This window comes from Sycon ciliatum, chromosome 11 (genome assembly GCF_964019385.1).
Source record: "Sycon ciliatum chromosome 11, ocSycCili1.1, whole genome shotgun sequence".
Taxonomy (NCBI): domain Eukaryota; kingdom Metazoa; phylum Porifera; class Calcarea; order Leucosolenida; family Sycettidae; genus Sycon; species Sycon ciliatum.
The window spans coordinates 26,884,325-26,895,031 of NC_088653.1; the positions used below are offsets into that span (position 1 = coordinate 26,884,325).

The 10,707-nt window shown below is 51.1% G+C and overlaps 2 protein-coding genes across 2 annotated transcripts; both read right to left on the reverse strand.

Annotated features, from left to right (window-relative positions):
• Nucleotides 1-946: 946 nt before the first annotated feature.
• On the reverse strand, nucleotides 947-1,453 carry LOC135827256 (uncharacterized). Its single transcript, XM_065339783.1, has one exon. It carries the CDS (start codon nucleotides 1,451-1,453, stop codon nucleotides 947-949), a length of 507 nt encoding a protein of 168 aa, XP_065195855.1.
• Nucleotides 1,454-2,392: 939 nt separating this feature from the next.
• LOC135827257 (uncharacterized) lies at nucleotides 2,393-4,938 on the reverse strand. Its single transcript, XM_065339784.1, has 2 exons — nucleotides 3,761-4,938; nucleotides 2,393-3,653 (listed from the first exon to the last, which is right to left on the reverse strand). Exons 1-2 carry the CDS (start codon nucleotides 4,936-4,938, stop codon nucleotides 2,393-2,395), a joined length of 2,439 nt encoding a protein of 812 aa, XP_065195856.1.
• Nucleotides 4,939-10,707: the final 5,769 nt, after the last annotated feature.

Here is a 10,707-nt window from a genome sequence, read left to right on the forward strand (position 1 = left end):
CACTACTACTACTCCGCACATGCACACAGCACTCACAACGGCGGACTTCGACAGTAGTGTAAATAAAAGGACTGATACTTGGAAATGAATTAGTTAGGTAAGGATATAGAAAACAACAACTCAATCTTGGGAGAGCTAATCAACAAGGAGAGATAAAACCGGAACTCCACGGAACCGGCGGGGCGGGGCAAGGCGACGTGGAGAAGCCCAGCTGACGTGTGCGAGTACGCACGCGGCGCGTTCAATGGGGCTTCGGCCAGCAAGCGTGTGGACGCTAACCTTTGCAGCAAGCGCAGCATGCAAATAAGGCAGAAGGCAAAAGCAATGCGCATGCTCGCATTAATGACGCGTAGCTGATAGGGCATGACGTCAACACAACTCGTGAAAAAGCCTACGCAAAAATGTGTTCGAAAAGTAACCGTGAGCTACAATGCAGGAAACGATCTCTGCGATCTGGCAGACGATGAAACAATTTGAAACTAGGCAAATTTACAGTCAGTGTGAGTCAGAGAAGAAAGGAAACACTATAATAGCAAGAGAAGAAAGGAACAGAGCAGGCGCACAGAATGCAGAGTATGGATAAAGAACAGAACGGTAAGCAAAGTCTCAAAACGAAGAACACGACGTACAAATTCAAAATCTATAACTTGAAGCAATAAATAAACGTGCAGTATGGTATCAAATACTTGTGGAGAGAGCGCCGAACTATTCTACTTCAACTCTCCCCCTGATACCATAGTCATTCTCACACACGGTAACGTGCTGGCGCCTGGAGCTGGCCACGAGGTCGTAGCGCATATCCGGCAGTTGGAGCAACATCAATGGTGACACCAATACCATTGTCATCTTCCTTGTCACTATTCAGGCTAGCCTCTGTGGCAGCTTCATCGGCAGCATCGAGAAGATCCTTTTTCAACAAGGCAATGTTGATAACCTTCTCGGACACTCAGCGGTTGTCCGGACTTGGCTTTTCAATCACCACAGTCGTTGGACTTACGATTGCTTTCACTGTCCAGCCACGCTCATAGGGTGCAAGGCGCTTCTGATGGCGATCTGGACGCTGCAACATCATGTGATCACCAACAGTATAGGGACAGTGTGACTCTTCCTCGACGAAGTCGCTCGCCGAGAGCTCAGCATCGATCAGATCACGAATCCGAGCAGACCGCTTAGCATGTTTCGTGGCCCAGTCACTGAGGCTGCACGCTTCGGCGGTGTCCGCAATAATGAAGTGAGGGGGTTTCCAGCCCACTATGGTTTCCATCGGCGACAGGCAAGTGGCACTGTGAGGTCGATTGCGATAGAAAAACAGGAGCATATCCAATTCACCCCTCCAGTCCGAAGAGCCATCGAGGACTTTCCGGATGAGGCCGAGCAGAGTACGATTGGCACGCTCAGCAGAGCCCTGCGATTGAGGGTGACGAACAGCACCGGTACGCACACGGACACCCATAAGAGTGAACAACTACTCCACAATGGCATTACGAAATTCCGTGCCGTATCCATGCGGACAATGTCGGGGGCACCCCAGAGCTTGCATACACCAGCGAAAGCAGCGGCAACAGACACGGCATCATGACGACGCAGAGGGATGACTTCAACCCACTTCGTAAATGAGTCGACACAAACCAAGACACAATGATGAGTCGCACTCTTGTCGAGACCAAGTTCAAGAGTGTCGATAGTGACCTCACCCCACGGACGACCAGGGATATCAGGTCAAGAGGCAGCAGCAGCAGGTCCCCGCAGAGGACTGGCAGCACGGCAATCAGCGCAATTGGCAACAAACTCCTCGCATGCACTACCCATGCCAGGGAAGAAGCAGCTACAGCGCAGCAAGCTATACATCGTGGACCACGAACCATGGTCAGAATTGACATGAGCGGCAGACAGCACAGAAGAGATAACCGAGACTGGAATGATAGGCACTAGCACAAGGCCGTCAACAGGCAACTTCACACTGCGAAACAGAACACCATCACAGACCACTGACTGGGGTCTCACCTTGCTGTACTCACGAGCAACAGGCAGATCCTGCTCGAGTTGAGTGATCACAGTCTAAATCAGTTGGTCAGTACTCTGAGCAGAAGTAATGTCAGTCAACAGCAAGGACCAACAATGGTGGCAACCGGAGTTGTCACGGCAGCACTAACACTGGCAAGTGCATCAGCAGTAGCGGTCAACTTCTTACTCAGCTGGATCCACGTAGCAGGGACTCAAGTCAGGCCGTCAGCATGGTTGGCGGCATATGCTACCCACTCGATGGTGACACTGAGCTGTGCGCTGACAATCAGGTCAGCAATGATCTGCAGGCGGCGTTGAACCAGGACATCATACAGGCCGCTTGTCTTCACACGGCGCAGACTGTTGATGACATCACGGAGCCAGGCAGTTATGTTTTCGAGTCGGTGACCAGACGGACAGAAGAGAATTTCCAGGCCACGGCAAGAGAAAGGCCCTTGATTGCAGCCTCCAGCTCAACGACATTGATATGCCGCTTGTCGTCTTTCGGACGTAGCCACGAGCGATCTTCCATCACTTGGCCATCGACGGACACGACTACACCCAGGCCAACAACAGATGCATCGACATACACAGCACAGTCAGAACCACCGTCAGGGCTCGTCCACCACCGACCACGTGCAGGGTCACCGTGCTGTTGCAGCTTGGTTTCAACCTCCGTGCAGAGCCGCAAGACATTATCGGGGGCCGGGTCACCCCAGGCGGTGCTCGCACCAATCAGTCGCTTGAAGAAGCTGCAAGTGGGACGGAGCCAGTTACAGATAGGAACATGCCCCGTCAAACGACCACACCAGCTAAATAACGAGCGCTTGGTAGCAGGCCGAGGCAGCTGTAGACCGACACCAGCGCGGCGCGACCAGTTAACGATGCCATCGTCGTCCTGAGCCAGCTGCAGACCAAGAACACGAGCAGTGATGAGTGGCTCGGCAGGTTTCGTCGGGAGACCAAATTCGGCTAAACGAGTAGCGAGTGCATCACGGCATGCAATGGGCGTGCGGGTATCGTCGATGTAACTATCGACGCCTGCAAAGTCGCGCGTGACCCATTGGACAATCATCGTCAGCAGCCTCGGAGCGACATTGAGGCCAAAGCCCATCCGAGTCATAGTGTAGACACGGCCGTTCCACATCACTGTCTGGAACTTCAGCAAGTCCGGAGCGACACGAACTTGTAGATACGCCTTGCGGATATCAAGCAAACAGTACTCTTCAGGGCGGCCATCACTTCGCCAGCGTCGGAGGGCCTTCTCACACACAGGAGCATCGCCACCAGGCTGCGAAGTAAGACGGCGGTTCAGGAAACGATAGTCCAGACACGGTCTGACCGGTGTGGTGCCCTTGTGCTCCTGTACTTGAGCCAGCAAGGGTAGAACAGCCACAGGGTCACCATGAAGTTCCCGGTCATGGGGAACGAGGAAATCACTATCCAGCCACTTCTGAACCTCGGCCTGGAAAAGACCCTCTTGGTCTGGTGTCAGCTTGGAGCGAGAATACTCGCCGATGCCATGGCCGACAGGCTCGCTGGGTGCAACAACATCTTTCCAGGACCATTTCACCTCCCAGTACTGCTTGTCCGCACGCCATCTGGCCTCACCATCATCCGTATGCAACACAGTGTCATCACCATCAGAGCTTACGACACATACGGAGAAGGATGCACCATCGGAGGAGTACCTGGAATATCTGCAGTCACGGCCTGACCGAAACGGACACCACACAATAAGTTGTCATCGTCATACTGTAGGCTGAGACCACCAGCTGCAGCAATGATGTCTGTCCCGATGAGCACGGAGGCATCCACAGCATCCAAACTCTTGACGACAGTGGCTGTAACCTCGATTGGTGAGAGACGGACTGGGCCGTCAGTACGTTTCAGCATCAGGCGAACAGTCCCAACGACAGGCAATAGTTGGCCATCCAAGGCAACGAGCACATTCGACGTGCGATCGACCGGGCAGTTGGCCGGCAGTACTGAGGTGCAGCTAGCAGAGATCAGTGTATGGGTTGACCCAGTGTCAATAACAGCAGTGACACGGTCCCAGTTACAATTGACACCACAACAACGTACGTCCGCATGCATTCTCGGGAGGGTGCCAGGACCAGAGGCACTTGAAATGCACAGGACTGGGGCTTTCTTGTCAGCTTTTGACACCCTGGCAGCAGATTTGCCAGCGGAGGCCGCCATCCAAGCTTTGCGCTCCGGGCACGCAGACTTGACATGGCCAGGCTTGTCGAAGAAGAAGCATGTTCGTTCTCCACCGCCATAAGGATCATGGTGCCTCTTTCGGCGAGGACAGTTCCGGTGAATATGTCCAGGCTCGTGGCACTGGTGGCAAAATACGCTGCGGGACGCACCTCCAGTACCTCCAGTTGCAGCACTGGCGACCACCATCGGACTGCGTATACAATCAGCATGCGTAGCTTGTAGAGCACGTACCTGCTCCACGCACTCGGACACTTTCAATTTTTTCCCAGCAGTGGCCATGCGCAGGGGCTGGATAAATTCTACGGGTAACCCACTGATGAACTGTTCTATCACGACAGTATCCGCATCATCAGTCGCGCTGTGACCAGACAGGCCCAGCAACCGCTGCAGATCGGAGACGTACGCGTCCACCGACTCATCGGGTTTCAGCTTACGCTGTACAAACAGGCCGTATGCCTGCGACTTCATCACGGCGAACGCAGATGACAACTTGCAGAACACGACATCCGGATCTGCCTTGTCGGTGTCCGACAATCGATCATACACAAGAAAAGCGTCGCCGTCCAGAAAGAGCGGAAGGTGTTTCATCTTGTCGTCGTCCGACGTCCATTTTGATATTTTGGCCAACACACCAAATTTCGAGAGAAATGCATTGAAATCGTCCCCCTTGCCCTTGAAGGGACAAAGGAAATTGCCCAGCTTGAGACTCATACTGAACAGAACACACTACGAATAACGATACTAAACCCTAGTAGAACAGCTTGCGGGAAACAAGCACGGGCACCGACCACTGCCACAAACGCACCAACACAGGTGAACACTACAACACGAACGCCCCAACGATCCTCAAATCCAAGGCGGGTTTCGGCACCACTCTGTTGTGTAACGCACGCACAACAATTATTCACCACTACTATTACTCCGCACCTGCACACAGCACTCACAACGGCGGACTCCGACAGTAGTGTAAATAAAAGGACTGATACTTGGAAATGAATTAGTTAGGCACAATCTTCCTCAGCCTACTCAAGCTCAACTGATGAGGGGTGAATTCCCCGAAACACTGTGTATTGAGCAGGGAGTGGTGCTCTCTTGCAGGTTTGCCGAGTCGAAGGTTCGATGGTCTTCTCGTGTGCTCTGGATGGCAGTCGTGAGTCAGTCAAGTATCAAGTAAAGTCGGCGGAATAGCGCGAGCTCCGGTGTGGGGAGCAAACCATTCCTTATGAATTAGTTAGGTAAGGATATAGAAAACAACCACTCAATCTTGGGAGAGCTAATCAACAAGGAGAAATAAAACCGGAACTCCACGGAACCGGCGGGGGCGAGGCAAGGCGACGTGGAGAAGCCCGGCTGACGTGTGCGAGTACGCACGCGTCACGGTCAATGGGGCTTCGGCCAGCAAGCGTGGAGACTTGATACTTGACTGACTCACGACTGCCATCCGGAGCAAGCTCAACTGATGAGGGGTGAATTCCCCGAAACACTGTGTATTGAGCAGGGAGTGGTGCTTTCTTGCAGGTTTGCCGAGTGGAAGGTGCGACGTGCTCCTCGTGTGCTCCGAATGGCAGTCGTGAGTCAGTCAAGTGTCAAGTTTGGCAAGAAGCGTGTGTTCCTAGTTGGAGCAATCAACTTCATGACTATAACCGCCGAAGTCGCAACTTCTAAGTTCGTATTGTTGTCCCTCACGCGGACGTGCGACTAGTTGTTGGAGGTGACAGCGTTGCGAATAGCTATACTGGCTCTCAACGTCTGTTTTTCACAACTCCATGAGCGACTCTGACTCACGCTGCTACCTGGAGCTTCACGAGGTGTTTGTCGCGCTGGAAACAAAGCGTCTCTGTAAGTTTGTATCCCTGGTAATGGTTTGGCCTGGAGAGCAGTATATAAGTGGTGCTTTTCAGGCACAATCTTCCTCAGCCTACTCAAGCTCAACTGATGAGGGGTGAATTCCCCGAAACACCGTGTATTGAGCAGGGAGTGGTGCTTTCTTGCAGGTTTGCCGAGTGGAAGGTGCGACGTGCTCCTCGTGTGCTCCGGATGGCAGTCGTGAGTCAGTCAAGTGTCAAGTTCGGCAAGAAGCGTGTGTTCCTAGTTGGAACAATCAACTTCATGAGTGCACAATAAGGCGCAATAATACTCGCGCCTACCCCGGCAGTTCTCAATTACAAACAGGCTTGAAGGTAGAGCTGCATCGCTACGCTGACCCAGCCTTATGTCCCGTCCGAGCCCTGGAGACTTACGTTCGGTCCAGCAAATAATAACAAGCGACCCCTCTTCAAATTTTAGGATGGTCGCCATCTCAAGCCGAACGACATCAAGGCAGTCCTACACAAAGTGCTAGGTTCAAGCATCAGCAGCCATTCCTTGCGCACCGGGGAGCCACACACATGGCGGATCGAGGCGCCCCAGTGTATGCCCTGATTCCGGTAGTCCGCTGGTCCAGCAGGGCATATTGCACGTACATTCGCAAGTCTGCAGGCATGCCACAGCACTACTAGAGCCTGTGTGTCGCAAGCCATTCGGTAACTTTATTGGAGGCGCAGGTGCTGCTGATGGGCGTCGCATAGTGCACGCACATCGGCACCATCGAACTATTCATGAGAACTAAGATTTTAGTGTTCCGCTGCCATAGCAACCTAGTAGTACACGTAGCCGTTCCGACGGCGCACGACCCCGCGGGTCGCTTCTGTTGTCCTTGCCTCTCTGATGTGTGATCATAATAATCATGACCTCATACTGAGTACATGTACGTCATACTTGATTACCGATCACAGGCTCATGATTATTCATGCTGGAGACACAATCTTGTGTGGCATGAGGGTTAATTTATTTTTCATTGCTATCGGGTTCGGCCTCATTTTCTCTGTTCTGCGCTGATGAGTCAGTCCACAAAGGACAAAACAGGTTTGGAACAGCTCTGTCCGCAGATTGAGTTATTTTCTCCTGTTATAAGTTTCGGCCTCATTTCCTCTGTGCTGCACTGATGAGTCCAGAAAGGACGAAACAGGTCTGTAAGCAGATTGAGGATTCCGCTCCTGCTCTTGTAGCAGTTGAGCACTCTAGTGTGGGGTAACGCTTTTGCCGTTTGCGTTACCCCGGAGCTCATTCACTTGTCAGTTTGAGCATTCTGACAGGGTACGTTCGGGCCTGGTTTAATTAAATAAGGCTTTGGAAATTTTATTTTTCATTGCCACCAGGGTTGGCCTCATTTCCTCTGTTCTGCGCTCATGAGTCCACAAAGGACGAAACAGGTCTATCCGCAGATTGAGTATTTACCTCGGGTAATGTGTCTGTGAGAAATACATGAAGTTTCAGGGAGATGTGATGCAGCAAAGTAAAAATATTTCAAACCCTGGGGTGCGTTTGGATCCAACAACCCGGAATCAGGCTTAACTTACAGGGTTTGAAGGGCTGGTAGGTTGCCAAATACATTTGTAGGAAGGCTTGCAAGTTGATTATTCGCCATGATTCTAAAAAGGGAGAGGAGAAAAGGTCAAACAAGTATTTGCGAATATTTGGGTTCAGCGATGGCCGCTAACATACCAGGCGGTAAACATATAATAGGAGGAGTAGAACACAAGTCAAGGACTGCATGAACAATTGCATGAAAGCAAGAATGGGATAAGAAAATTGGAACCCTACTCAAACACAACAAAATTCAATGAAGCGAGCACTGTCACAGAATAAATCCATCGCCAAGGGGCGCAAGGCATTAGCAGGGCGATGTTTCGCGGAGCGCGCTCTTCCTATGCACATGATGGTTGTGCGAAGTACGGCAATGGATAGCTGACATAGCAGGTATGACATAACATGCCTATAGGGTTTGCCATTATGCTGCGCCAACATGCCACGCAAGCGCTTTTGAAACATTCTGGGGATGTTCTTTCAGCCGTGGAAAAGACAAGCAGAGTAAATTTCTAATGCTGAACATGAAATTTGTCCTGCCTCTCGTGTTGCAGATGCCTCTCGTGCATCGATAAAAAAAATTTAAATGTTTTTTGCGTACAAGTCCAAAACCCTCGTACTCGAAGTACACGAATGTCCAAACTTGCGTCATTTGCTGTGAGAGTACTGGCTGCAGTGAATACCTCACCCTGAAAGGGAGCTAACAAAGGTTCAATCGCTATGTCTGGGCAACCTTTAGTTAGCAAATCAGCAAAGATGTCACGCACTTCGTAATATTATAACATTTTTCCTGACGGTGGGGAAGCCCCCGTCAGACAACACATGGCATGTGCTGCTGTGCAATCATTGGGCCCTGCACACGTTAATGGTACATCTTTCAGAGTCCATCCATGCCTCATTGCAATGGCATCGAGGAAGTCACACATCGACAGGCTTAATCCATGCTCCTTCAAGGGCAGAGTGTTCAGCTAGCCAGAGACAACCTTGGCGGAAAGGTGCTCAAGCTGGCGAACAGTTGATGTATCTAGCATACTACGAACGTCAGCGCAAACCAGGTCTTCAATTTCCACGCGACGATTTGCATCAGCAGCTTTGGCACGCTTGGCGGAATCACAGGCCAGTTCAATAGAAACCGATGGAGATGACGCTTCTTTACAGTCGGTTTGTGATTGGAGGAACTTGAACAAGATATAAGATCACAATTAAGAACAAGTCATACTTGCCCAATATAGACGACTTATTCGATATCGTTCAGGGTAGCTCCTATTTCACCAAGCTTGACTTGCGCGCGGAATACAATCAAATTTGAATCCGTCAAGAAGACGTACCAAAGAGGGCGATAAACACCACACTTGGTCATTTCAATTGTCGTGTAATATGATTGTGGTTTAACAAACGCTCCTTTAGTCGTCCAGGCCCTGATGAATGATATATTCCGACCCTGTTTTCTCAAGTTCATAATGATGTTTCTAGACGACATCCTGATCTTTAGCAGAACCTGGCAAGACCATCTTGAACACATGGAAACCACTTGATTGTTCCGATTTTGATTCTGATCTTGATTGTTGATCAACTAGATCGAATCTGTCGATCTGCGATGGCACGCAGTGGTCGGCACACGGCCAGTTTCAGGACGCAAAAATATCATCATTCGATCGCACAAATCGAGATTTGTTCAATTTGTTTTTGCACTTCTGCAGAACTTTGCTATTAAAGCATGTCCGCGTAGGTGGCGTGGGTGCCACCCTCGCTTATGCCATTCAGGATTGATGTCTGAAGAGTAATACAATACAATGAAATGACAGAAGTGACGTCAACAAAAGCCGTTAGCAACAATACCAATATGACTAATGGAAAATTTCATCCAAAGTATAAAATAGAAATATGCATACAACATGTCTGATCAGTCCTGTTAGGTGGGGCGGGCTCCACGCCATGCCTGTCGGTCTGCTGCCATTGTGCGGACTGCGTCAACATCTAGCGGCTGGTGGAGGGTAAGTCCATGCCATGATAACAGTCCCGTCTGCAAGACCGTTACCAAAGTCGTCCGAGGTCGACCCCTGAAGCGTTCAGTGCCCTTGTCGTTGGCCAGGCGAAGATACATATCCACTGCCAACTGTGGAGGAGCAGTTGGGGCCAAACGAAAGATATGGCCTGCGAGACTGTAGCGCTGCCTTGTGATCATCTCGGTGATGGGGACAGCTCCGCAGCGCTTATACAGAGTGTCATTGCTAATTCGTTTAGGGTATCGCATGTCGAAAATGCTCCTTAGCTGGGTCCTGTGGAACGAATCCATTCGCGCGAGCTCCGACATCGGTAGGCCCCAAGTGCCGCAGTTGTAGGTAAGGACTGGGATGACGTACGCGTTGTAGAGCCTCCGCCGAAGACCTTCACTGATCTTGCGCCTCCGGGTCCAGATCTTGAGGAGTGAGTTCAAGGCGGCGGCCAGTTGACGCCTCCGAGCAGCATCTTCGGCGTCACCCAGGAGGGAGCTTAGTTTGCGGACAGTACGCCACGTTTCTTGGTTCCTATCGGGAAATCGGGCGACGGTGGTATGCTCTGTCTTGGAGGGATTAACGTTCAGGTTCCATCTCGCAAGAACTGCTGGAGCTTGTTTTTCAACTTCACTGAGAAACGTCTCATCCCGGCTCACAAAATCAACATCGTCCGCGTATGCGATATCCAGCGGCAGGTCATTGTCCACAGCAGGCGAGATGGCAGCTCCTGTCGTAGGTCCCGGAGAGCAGCGTCCAGGTAAATGGTGAAAAGCACTGGAGAAAGACTGTCCCCTTGAGGGACTCCGATATTTGTCTTGAAGGAACTTTTCGATGCACCTTTCACACGAGGTTCAAGCCAGACGAGGATTGTCAGTTCAAATTTATTGTCAGACTAGGTAGAGGTGACCACGCTGCAGTGTTTGGCATGCTGGCGTCTGGAGCGGTGCCTGGTGTTGGAGCTTGAGGAGGCGCTTTCCGTCGTCGGGTAGGAAATTGCAAAGTTGCAATGTGGTGAAGTGAAAATAATCCAAATAAAATAATTCCAGAGAACGTGGAACACTTTTTACGAGACATGTCC

Bases quoted from the DNA above. Each gene is read 5' to 3' on its own strand.
- LOC135827256 (XM_065339783.1), bottom strand. From the start codon at position 1,453: ATGGGTGTCCGTGTGCGTACCGGTGCTGTTCGTCACCCTCAATCGCAG.
- LOC135827257 (XM_065339784.1), bottom strand. From the start codon at position 4,938: ATGAGTCTCAAGCTGGGCAATTTCCTTTGTCCCTTCAAGGGCAAGGGG. The intron at 3,654-3,760 runs GTATGACGATGA...ATGTGTCGTAAG, and splicing joins GCTGGTGGTCTCAGCCTACA to CTCTGATGGTGATGACACTG.